At 41.7% G+C, this 12400-nt stretch overlaps 1 protein-coding gene across 7 annotated transcripts in view; it reads right to left on the bottom strand.

Annotated features, from left to right (window-relative positions):
* Window positions 1–12400, bottom strand: part of GLRA2 (glycine receptor alpha 2) — a 166529-nt gene that overhangs the window by 101494 nt on the left and 52635 nt on the right. For all 7 annotated transcript variants that reach the window (XM_050964230.1, XM_050964221.1, XM_050964210.1 and 4 more), the window contains 2 exons: window positions 2834–2916; window positions 982–1119 (listed from right to left, as the gene is read on the bottom strand). In XM_050964230.1, the coding sequence (XP_050820187.1) occupies window positions 982–1119; window positions 2834–2916 (221 nt within the window). The remainder of the gene's footprint in view (window positions 1–981; window positions 1120–2833; window positions 2917–12400) is intronic.

Raw genomic sequence — 12400 nt, forward strand, 5'->3', positions numbered from 1 at the left:
ATTATTTATAAATATGTAGAAGAATATGGGCTAGAGTTGAATGTGGACAAGACAAAATCTGTGGTGGGTTGTAAGGATCCTGGGAAAACACACAAGATTCCAGTGAACAACACAGCCATAGAGAAAGTAAGTAATGATTGCCACTTTGGAAGCATCATTACAGAAGTTGGAAGATAAGATACTGAAGTAAGCACCAGAACAGCGAGAGCAAAAGGGACATTATGAAAGAACAAACATCTGAAGAAAAGGGACATAAATCTGAAGATTAATTCTGACGCTTAAAAACTTATATTTGGTCTGTGTTAAATTATGGCTGTGAAACATGGACATTCAAACAATTGATAATAAAGAAACTGCAATCCTTCAAATTATAGTATTATAGAAGAATTATGAAAATATCATGGCAAGACCACATAACCAAGGAAAAAGTATTGGAGATTATCAGAATTTAGAAAACAGCAGTCAGTGATCCTAGGAGGAAAAATGATTCATAGGGCACATTTTAAGAGGTTCATAGGGTGACACATATTAATAGGCAGTGGAATTGAAAGTTAATGGCAGGAGAACATGGGGAAGAAAAACAATATCTGGACTGAACAATGTGATATTCTGAGTGGATCAAAAGAACTCCTAATCCACAAAAAGATCAGCAGAGAAATGTAGAGAATGGGCTACCGTGGTTGCAAACCTTCAGTAATAGAGATTCTACATAAGAAGAAGAAGGAACAGCCAAATCCAAACTCCAACAGAACAATTCCTGCTCTGGACACAAGGTATAAAGCACAGGGATTTAGCATATTTAAAGGAAAAGTACTCAGAAAATATTACATTTTCCAACATTTTTACTTGTTTTCGTCTTCCTGCTTTGCCTAAACTTTGGCAGCTTTCAAACACCAGACCTAATAAATGAGATCTGTTACAAAACTGCTTGTGGATACTAGTGGAAGTAATTACTAATGGAAAAATTAGAAGAACGCTCACCGGTATTGTAGTGTTTTGTGCAATAACCAAGTTCCTTGTCTTCTTTCAAAATAAATTGTGGCAGGGTTAAGCCTTCGGCAACTTGCACTGGACCATCACTTAGCCACTCAAATATCAGATCATTCATAGTGTACCCAACTAGAATAAACAACTTGCAGTTCATTAGATAATAGAGTACAGTTTCAGATGGAAACAAATTATGACTCAGAAAATATCCTCACTTTTGAATAGGCAAACTTCAATACAAGCATTTCTAACTGATCCAGGAGCTGAACTACATTGACTACAGTTATCATTAAAACTTTGAAATAACATCAAATATGTAATAGTACTAGAGGCAAAATATTCAACTAAAATCTCAAACGTGTGGCATATCTGCTTTGGTTTATTTCTAATAAAAAGTCAATGTTAATAGCCTGCCAAAGATATTAATGTTCACAGCACAAATTCTATTTCACTGTAGTTATGTATCAGTTTCTGTACTTTGTTTTATTTTTGTCACTCTGGTTACAGAATTATTGCACTCTGCCAACATGAGTATTTCTAGATAACAAAATTGAAAGACTTCTATAATTCTTTGAAAATCAGCATAGAGAAATATACATCAGAAAGAGAAAAGTGGAGAACAGAGTGGACAATGCACAGAAAAAAGAGTGAAAATGCAAAAGGACAGTCACTTAAAACACTCCTGGCTCTCTCATTTCTCTAGTGATACAGCAGCATTGTGTTTCACTATGCAGAATACAGATTGCAGAGACTTTCTGGAGTGATGATTTCCTCTGTAAGGCTGTCATAAACAGATAGCTAAGGGTTAATGTCTCTTTCACCTGAAGCACCTGACCAGAGGACCAGTCAGGAAACAGGATTTTTTCAACTCTGGGTGGAGGGTTTTTTGTGTGTGAGTCTTTTGTTCTGGGTCTTCTGCCGGAATCTCTCTCAGCTATGAGAAGGATTTCTATTTCCTGCTTTCTAATCTTCTGTTTACAAGTTGTGAGTACAAATATAGTAAGACAGTAAGGTTTCTATTGTTTTCTTTGTATTTACATGGATATAGTTGCTGGAGTGCTTTGAATTGTATTCTTTTTGAATAAGGCTGTTTATTCATATTTCTTTTAAGCAATTGACCCTGTATTTGTCACCTTAATACAGAGAGACCATTTGTATGTATTTTTCTTTCTTTTTTATATAAAGCTTTCTTTTAAGACCTGTTGGAGTTTTTCTTTAGTGAGGAACTCCAGGGAATTGAGTCTGCAGCTCACCAGGGAATTGGTGGGAGGAAGAAGTCAGAGGGAAATCTGTGTGTGTTAGATTTACTAGCCTGACTTTGCATTCCCTCTGGGTGAAGAGGGAAGTGCTTTTGTTTCCAGGACTGGAATTAGAGAGGGTGGACTCCCTCTGCTTAGATTCACGGAGGTTGCTTCTGTGTCTCTCTCCAGGAGCACCTGGAGGGGGGGGAAGGGAAAAGGTTTATTTCCCTTTGCTGTGAGACTCAAGGGATTTGGGTCTTGGGGTCCCCAGGGAAGGTTTTTGGGGGGACCAGAGTGCCCCAAAACACTCTAATTTTTTGGGTGGTGGCAGCAGTACCAGGTCCAAGCTGGTAACTAAGCTTGGAGGTTTTCATGCTAACCCCCATATTTTGGACGCTAAGGTCCAAATCTGGGACTAAGTCATGACATGCTCCTGGCTCTCTCATTTCTCTAGTGATACAGCAGCATTGTGTTTCACTATGCAGAATACAGATTGCAGAGACTTTCTGGAGTGATGATCTCCTCTGTAAGGCACAATAGTGAAGCTGTGAAATTTGATTTTAAAAAACACAGTTCTTCACTAAGTAAGTCAGCTGGTTACTCACAGCTTTCTAGTTGCATTGTACAAGTCTGCACATCCATCGGAAAATTCTTCAAGTCCATTGGACACGATAAGGTTAATGTTAGCCTAAACATGGGCAAGAAAGGAAACTGCTGTTAGAAATCTTTGCAAGTTATATCCTAAGCACAACATTTATAGACAACAATGTTTAAAGTGATGCAGTCAAACGTTAGAGACCCAGAGGTTTAGTCCTTTGCCCCATCCTCTTAGTGATTTGGGATGAGTCCTGCACTGGTGTTAGAATTCTAGCTTCTAAAACAGAGTGCCCATAAGCAAGCAGGATGCTCATTGATTGCAGTGGCTTATAGTAGCCCAGAGCCAGCAGGGGCTGCAGAAAGATAGCAGGGCATGCCAATGTGTTATTGTGCAATCTGTATGTTTTATGTATAACAAGGAACCCAAACAACATAGCATCTTGAGTTATAGGTCATCTCCGCTAGTATTTTAACTCTTGTAGCCTCTGTTCTGGAACGGGGGAAGGGGGAGGGGGCAAATGGTGAAAACACAATCACAGAGATATTTTAAAACAGAAAGTGTAATGCATATAAAGTGAATGCTGAGCCCATCATCCTTGCCACGGACCTTTGAAAAACAAAAAGGTAGTAAAGGCTAAAGCTGCAACATTAGACATTGAATGCAAAAGTTAAAAGACAAAGAGCATAGATAGGAAAGGTAAGCTTAAAGGGACTTTGTCAGCTCTGAATTTTTTTTACTTACTACTGCTACAAGTAACACCCAAGAATACTTTAACTGAGAGACTTTTTAAATTTTCTCATTTTTTTTAGTTTACTTTTTGCATTTGACAGGACTTTGTTTACGATCAGTTTCACTAGCTTCCCCTGTATAGTCTGTCAGTTTCCTCTGTGCAGGGAGAGAAAAACATTTGTACCAAAATAAGAAAATGTGATGATAAAATCATAAAAATGAACAGGAGAACTCATATAGAGGTGTAGTAATCAAAATGACTTACATCATATTAAAAAAAACATGATTAGATTTAAAGATACCATGTCTTCAAGCTATGTTGCCATCATTCTTACCACCAAAATGAATATTATTGTTATGGATGTCTGATCATTTTAAGCTGTAGTTATTTCTGAGATATTATCTGAGATTTATATTGCAATGGACTCCAGAGGCTCCAATCAGATTCAGGCCACCGCCATTGGCCTAGGTTCTGTACAAAAATATAGAGAGAGTCTGTCACACCTGGATACCTGGTCCATTCCAGGAGTCCCCAGCCAGGTCTCAGGTCTCCTACCATCAACTGTCTATGGAAAGGGACCCTCAACTCATTCCCTTCTGACTGGGTGTTTTAAGGCTGCACAGCTCCCTTCCTTAAACTATGTTATCTCAGCAAGCCAGTCTGCCTAAAGACCAGTGCCTTTGTTTTGCTTTCTCTCACAGGGCTATGAGCACTGTATTGCCAGCAGTTACCAGTAACTACATAGCTCTTTCTACGCAAGTGCATCTATTCTTAAGGTAAAAGCATTACACGAAAAACATAAAAACAATGACAGTTCCTATGCACATGTTAAAAGATAACCAGAGGTTCCCAATCAGTCTTACAGGGCCCTAGTATGCCAAAGTCTTTCCAACCCTTCTGCGAGGGCTGGAAGAAGGTCCTGTCCTTTTGCTGGATCAGAAAAAAGGTCCTGAGTCAGTCTGAACCCAGCCTTTATATCAAAAGCCCTTCCACTGTTTCTTGGTCTCTGGAAAATCCAGTTTTAACAAGTATCAGGAAGCCTCCCAGGGGGTGGTACCTCTCTAGACGTGTTTACAAACTATAAATTGGTTCCTGGAAGAACTGGGGCTCAGAGAGACAGTCCTTATCCCATGGAACTTACAATCTTATCTAGACACTTCAACTACCAAACAAAGAGTGGCATATGAGCATCACTGTTGGTGGGCCTTGCGAATAGGTGGATTTTAATAGGTGGATTTTAAGTGATTTGAAGATGGACAGGGTTTAGCATTTATATATGCAGTGGCTTATATAATATATATACACATACATACACATTAAAAGAACTATATTATTTGAAGTATTAACTACACGAAAACAAAATGAAAATCCACAAAAGTATCTGCAGTAAATCTACTGTACTATAACATGCCATCAGTAGATTGGTTAGCTAGCACAACTACGGTTGGATAAAATTTAAAACAAATTCATGTTGAATATCTTTGTGCTCCTTTTATGTGTGCTTTTCAGAAGTATTTTTATGAATGAGCGTTTCCTTGTGAGAATGCTCACAAAAATAAAATGTTAAGCTTGTATGTTTGAATATTTCCTGAAAATGTATTTTGAATTGAATTGTGAAATTGATTTTACACCTGAATATACAACTTGAAATTTGTAACATTGTTGATTAGTTACAGAAGTCCTCCAATCATAGAACAGACCCAGTACAGCATAATTTAAATAACATCGCATGAATATTTTATGTTCATGAATAGTTCATTGCAAACAATCTGAAGACCAAGAATTATTCACTGAAGAAATTAGTGATTAATTTTAAACAGAAATTCAAGAATTTCAGAAAAACATTTCTTGGAGAATTCTGATAGCAAAGAGGCAAAATTCATGAAATACATTTTTCATCACAAATTAGTTTCCCCGTTCTAATCAATCCAATACCTTGCTTAGAGCCTATACCAATGTCCACTGAAGTCACTGAAGGCTTTCAATTGACTTCAATGAGATCAGGCCTTCAGATTAGCATTTAAACATTATGGTGATGAGTGCTACAGAAAACCAATGGAAGATATTTCTCCCAAATGAAGAGTCAAATAGGATGTGAATGAAAAATATCAGCCATAAGGGAACAAATTCAATCAATGTCTCTTGAAAAAGATGAGTCTGGTCATCAAGAAAACTTCCTTTGTAGAAATATAGTTGTAATGATATACTGTTTTCGCTAACATAGTTGTCTATTACCCACAAACTTCCCTGGCTTCCCAGGGTATGTCCACACTGCACTTAAAATCTTACAGCTAGTCCATACCTGATGAATTGGTCTCAAAGGGCTCAGGCTAAGACGCTGTTTAATTGCAGTGTAGACATTAGGGCTTGGGCTGGAGTCCAAGCTCTGGGACTCTCCCACATCACAGAGTCCCAGAGCTTGGGCTCCAATCTCAGCCTGCATATCTACCTGGCAACTAAATAGCCCCTTATTCTGAGCCCCGCAAGCCCAAGTCAGGTACATTAATATGAAAAATCCAATAATAGAAAAATATTTAAAACTAGTCACATTATTTCAATGGATCATTGTAAAGTCTCCCTATCTAATCTTGCAGTTTTGTACTCTAAGGCAATAGCTGATCTCCTAAAGTGAATACATACGAATGAGCGAATGAAAGGATCCTTTTTGTGCAGCATAGGGATTTAAACTGTAGGAGATCAAATACTACAGTAATATAGTGTGTATTTCTATCTATCTATCTATCTATATTTCTTCCTCTGATTTTCCGGCAGCACTAGAGAAGTACTTCAAGATACATATGGTGTATAACTGATATAGGTATGGAGTATACCTGGTAAATGGTTAGCTATGCAAAACTAAAATCAAAAACTGTTAGTACATGGATTAAATCTTTTAAGGAATTACTGTATATGTACAGTACATAATTCAAATAAAAGTCTTGCTTACTCTGTTGACAGCAAAACAGAATATTTAACTGGAATTAGGATTTAACAGATTGCTAATCTATAGCAAACATTAAACTACTGACTAAACTACTTCATATCAGGAGCTAACTTTTCATTAGCCTGATGTGCTATGACTCACAGCCAAAATCCCATTTGATCTAAAAGACAAATCTCATACAGACATGGAATATTGATCCTGCAAGAAAAAAGACCCCTAGAACTCACAATATGATATCATATATATGACTTTGAGAAAAAGGGATAATGGCATTTTTATTTTTTACCCTGAAAATGTAGTGGTTTGAAAATGGACTTGAGGAGAGCAGTTTATCCAATGACAAATAATGCTACTATTACACTCATACTCCAAGATGAAATGGTGTATCAATGGGTGATCAGTCCACTGACATCAGAGTGAAGTACAACCTTATAATCCTGGAATCTAACAGTGTCCTTTTGATGTTAATTGCAATTTAACAAAACTACTTTTATACTCCATTATAATACTAATTAACATTAAGCTACCCTTTACTATAATTATATTTTTGCCACCTTCTTAGTGGCTCTTTACATTACACATTATTTAAATTAACATCTGCACCAATGTCCTTCCCATACTATCAATATAGATAGCATTTTAATAAAACATCAATGATTTTTAAAAACACTCACTAAAAACCTTACTCAAACCAGTTATAACCAACCAGTTATAATGGTAACATAGCCCTTGTTCATGACCTTGCTAGCTCTTACTTTTCCATAACACTCCATCTTATCCTGAAAATCCAGCTTATCTTTAACTTTCTCATACTAGCAACTTCCATTGCCCGTACTCCTCTACACTTAGGCTAACTTAGGCCCCAAACCTAATTTCTACTAATTTCTTAACCCAAACCAACCTATAGGCTACGATAGGAGGAAGAGCTCTGGGCTAAGAAAACTCTGGTTGTTTCCCATCTGGAGCAATGAGCTAAGACCACATTGTCAAACAATCCAACTCACCCAACAGCAACTGCGTCACCTAGAGCTGGTGACAGGCAACATCATCCCTCAGAAAGAACGCTTTGTGTCAATTCTCATTGCCCTGGCCTCTCTCAAACCACTCCCACTTGTAACCTACTAGTGGGAAAGGGAACAGTATAATGTTCAGTATTACCTTACTAATATGGATAAAATACTAGCACAGAGTTAGCACAAAGACAGTGATGGGTAAGATATAAGGACCCAGATACACAAGCAGATATGTACAGCAATGTGGCCAACTCCCATGATTTTATCACAAGTCTCACAGTTTTGGATGTTTTTTTCTTAAAGGCCCTGGCCCTGGAAGCAGGTGATTAAGTGAAAATCTCAGGTTTGGGTTTTTTTTAAAGAGTAAGTTTCTAGCCCTCAAGATTGATGAGAAAAGCTTGAAAATTTGATCCAAGTAAACCCGAATGGTTCAGAGACCAGGCCAAGAAAAACAAACAAGTTCATTATGTTTTAAAAATCTCTTCATTATTTGGGGCCTGATTCATGACTATTGGCTCTGTGGGGATGGTAATTGGTATTTGTATAATCTACTGGCAGTTTCCCTTGCTTTCTAAAATGGAGCCAACCTGCATGCTTTCTCATGTTTCCCAGAATTGCTGGATCCAGTTGTCTCAGGGTACGTCCACACTATAGCTTAAAATCGATATTAGTAAAATCGATTTTATAAAACAGGGTTTATAAAATCGATTTTACGCGTCCACACTAGGGCACATTACGTCGGTGGTGTGCGTCCATGGTCCCAGGCGTCCATTGATTTCAGGAGCGTTGCACTGTGGGTACCTATCCCATAGTTCCTGCAGTGTTCCCTGACCCTTGGAATTATGGGTTACTACCCCAGTGCCTGATGGGGCAAAAATCACTGTCGTGGGTGGTTCTGGGTACAGCCTCACCCCCTCCCTTCCTGAAAGCAGCAGACAGCCATTTCGCGCGTTTTTTACTGGGTGAAGTGAGCAAATGCCATTTTACAGCAAGCATGGACCCTGGTCTGATCAGTACCTTGATCGTGGACGTTGTAAACAGTTCACGCATTCTCGTGCTGTCTATGCTGAACCATGAACAGCAAATGCAGGAGAGGAGGCTGCAGCTACGGCAGCGCGGCGACGAGAGTGATGAGGACCTGGAGACTGAGTTCTCCGAAACCGCGGGCCCCTGCGCTTTGGAGCTCCTGATGGTAATGGGGGAGGTTCTACCCATTGCTTGCCGATTTTGGGCCCGGGAAACAAGCACAGACTGGTGGGACCGCATAGTTTTGCAGGTGTGGGACGATTCGCAGTGGCTGCGGAACTTTCGCATGCGTAAGAGCACTTTCTTTGAACTTTGTGACTTGCTTTCCCCTGTCCTGAAACGCCATAATACCAGGATGAGAGCAGCCCTCACAGTGGAGAAGCGAGTGGCAATAGCCCTCTGGAAGCTTGCAACGCCAGACAGCTACCGGTCAGTCGGGAATCAATTTGGAGTGGGCAAATCTACTGTGGGGACTGCTGTGCTGCAAGTAGCCAAAGCAATCATTAAGCTGCTGCTACGAAAGGTTGTGACTCTGGGAAACGTGCGGGTCATAGTGGATGGCTTTGCTGCAATGGGATTCCCTAACTGTGGGGGGGCCATAGATGGAACCCATATCCCTATCTTGGCACTGGAGCACCAGGGCACCCAGTACATAAACCGCAAGGGGTACTTTTCAATGGTGCTGCAAGCACTGGTGGATCACAAGTGACGTTTCACCAACATCCACGTGGGATGGCCAGGAAGGGTTCATGACGCTCGTGTCTTCAGAAGCACTACTCTGTTTAAACGGCTGCAGCAAGGGACTTACTTCCCAGACCAGAAAATTACAGTTGGGGATGTTGAAATGCCTGTAGTTATCCTGGGGGACCCAGCCTACCCCTTGATGCCATGGCTCATGAAGCCATACACAGGCAGCCTGGACAGTGGTCAGGAGTTGTTTAACTACAGGCTGAGCAAGTGCAGAATGGTGGTAGAATGTGCATTTGGGCGTCTCAAAGGTCGCTGGAGAAGTTTACTTACTCGCTCAGACCTCAGCCAAACCAGTGTCCCCTTTGTTATTGCTGCTTGCTGTGTGCTCCACAATCTCTGTGAGAGTAAGGGGGAGACCTTTATGGCGGGGTGGGAGGCTGAGGCAAATCACCTGGCTGCTGATTATGCGCAGCCAGACACCAGGGCAATTAGAAGATCACACCACGAAGCGGTGCGCATCAGAGAAGCCTTGAAAACGAGTTTCATCATGGACCAGGGTACGGTGTGACTGCTGTGTTTCTTTCCCCTTCATGAACCTCCTCCCCCCCATGTATTGACTCCTGCTGCAAGCAACCTACCCTGCACCCTTCCCTAACAGCTTGCTTATGGAAATAAAGTTACTATCTTTTAAAAACCTTGTATTCTTTATTAAAAGTCAGTCCCTGTAAGCAACCCACCCTCCCTCTTGCTTTAAAAAGCATGTAATTAAAAATACACAAGTAGAGGTTTTGGAGGAGGATGGGAGGGAGGGAAGAAAAAGGCAATTAAGGAAGCCTTGAAAATGAGTTTCATCATGGGCAGGGTACCGTGTGACTGCTGTGTTTCTTTCCCCTTCATGAACCTCCCCCCCATGTATTGACTCCTGCTGCAAGCAAGCTACCCTCCACCCTTCCATAACAGCTTGCTTATGGAAATAAAGTCATTCCCTGTAACCAACCCACCCTCCCACTGTCTTTGAATAGCATGTCATTATAAGAAGAGTAAGAGAAATAAAAAGGTACCCCGGGAGTGGTTTGGGAGGAGTATAGGAGGGAAGAAAAAGGCCATTAAGGGCATTTCAATGTAATGACAGCCTTTTGGTTGGACTGTCCACGGGGGTGGAGTGGGCAGGTGCAGAAAGCCTTCCCCCATGCGTTCTTAACGTCTGGGTGTGGAAGATGTGGGACATGGTGAGTACTGAGGGAGATTAAACATGGGCTGAAGTGGCACTCTGTGTCCCCGCAGCTCTTCCACCAGACTTCGGAGGATGTCAGTTTGGTCGCGCAGCAGCTCCAGCGTTCCATCCCGCCACCGCTGATCTTCCTGCCGCCACCTCTCATCTCGAGCGTCCCTCCTGTCCTCACGTTGGTCCCTCCTGTCCTCACGTTCACTGGCAGCGTTCCTGTACTTTGTGACCACGTCTTTCCACTCTCCCAGACGAGCTCTTTCACTGCGGGTTACTGCCATTATTTCTGTGAACATCTCCTCCCGTGTCCTCTTCTTCCTTATTCTCCTTATCTGACCTATCCATCGGACTGGGGTAGGGAGGCTTGAAAAATGTGCAGCTGCATGAGTGGGGGAAAAGAGTGATAGAAGGATCATAAGAGATACATTTCACAGAACAATGGTTATACTCTTTCACAGTGAACTATACTATTCACCGTACGTAGCACATGTCACTTCACTACAAGGTCGCCTTTGGCTTCTTTTAGTATTTAGTGCTTGCGGCTGTGGTGTCAGAGAGCAACACAGACGCAGGTCCGGGGATTACAAATCAGCTTGCAGGCGGACATGGTAAGGCATACATCTAATGGCAGTTAACCGTACAACCTCTTCCTTTCCCCCGTACCACTGGCTATTACCAAGTAACATTCATGCTTGGCAGCCAAACTGCTAAAAAGCACATTTTTTGCTTCTTTTCTTATGCCATCAGAAAGGTTAAGCACTAGAGGAAAATTGTGAATGGTTTCTCCCCCCCCCCCCGACTCTGCATGTCTGCTGTAATGGCAGGTCACTGAAACCTTACCACCTCCCCCTTCCCCCCTCTATCCCTTGGCAATTAGCAGCGAAAATTCCTGCTGCCCAAATGCTAAAAAGGTCAGCGCCATTAGAGACACCTCCCCGTAGGAATGGGCTGCATTTTACCTCCCCCCCCTCCCCATGGCTAACTGCAAGGGAAGGATTTTTTTAAAGGCGCAGGAAAGCAGCAATGAAGGAATGGTCATCTCTGTCCCCTTAATAAACTACATTACTTTTTACCAGGTGACCATGAACGATATCACTCTCCTGAGGATTACAGACAGAGAAAAAGAAATCATGCTTCTTGAATGCCAGCAATCCCCGGGACCATACGCAGCTAGGCTTTGTCATGCAATGATACCCGATTACGTGCTCCAGGCATGGCGTGGTAAAGTTTCGTACCATGGTGGACGGAATAAGGCTGCCCTGCCCAGAAACCTTCTGAAAAGGCTTTTGGAGTACCTACAGGAGTGCTTCATAGAGATGTCCCTGGAGGATTTCCGCTCCATCCCCAGACATGTTAACAGACTTTTCCAGTAACTTTAATGCCAGCTAATGCATGCAAGCCCTCATGGCAAATCAATCATTAAAAAACGCTTGCTTTTAAACTATGTTTTTTATTTTAAAAAGTACACTCACCAGAGGTCGTTTCCATGGCTTCATTGTCTGGGCAAGTGGCTTGGGAGGGCTGGGAGGGTAATTCTGTCTGGGTGAGAAAAAGCTCCTGGCTGTTGGGGAGAATGGAGTGCTGTGTGGTCTCTGCCATCTCGTCCTCCTCTTCCTCCTCCTCATCTTCGCTGTCCGCAGAATCATCAGCAATGGCTGAGATTATTACCCCCACCTCTGAATCCACAGACAAGGGGGGGCTTGTCGTGGCGCAGCCACCTAAAATTGCATGCAGCTCCGCGTAGAAGCAGCATGTTTTTGGCCCAGATCCGGATCTGCCATTTGCTGCTTTGGTTTTCTGGTACGCTTGTCTGAGCTCCTTCACTTTAACTCTGCACTGCACCGAGTCCCTGCTATGGCCTTTCTGCCTCATGGCATTAGAAATTTTTTCAAAAGTTTTCTCATTTCGTCTACTGGAACGCAGTTCTGATAGCACAGAATCTTCTC

The sequence above is a fragment of the Gopherus flavomarginatus genome, chromosome 1 (assembly GCF_025201925.1).
Source record: "Gopherus flavomarginatus isolate rGopFla2 chromosome 1, rGopFla2.mat.asm, whole genome shotgun sequence".
Lineage (NCBI taxonomy): Eukaryota > Metazoa > Chordata > Testudines > Testudinidae > Gopherus > Gopherus flavomarginatus.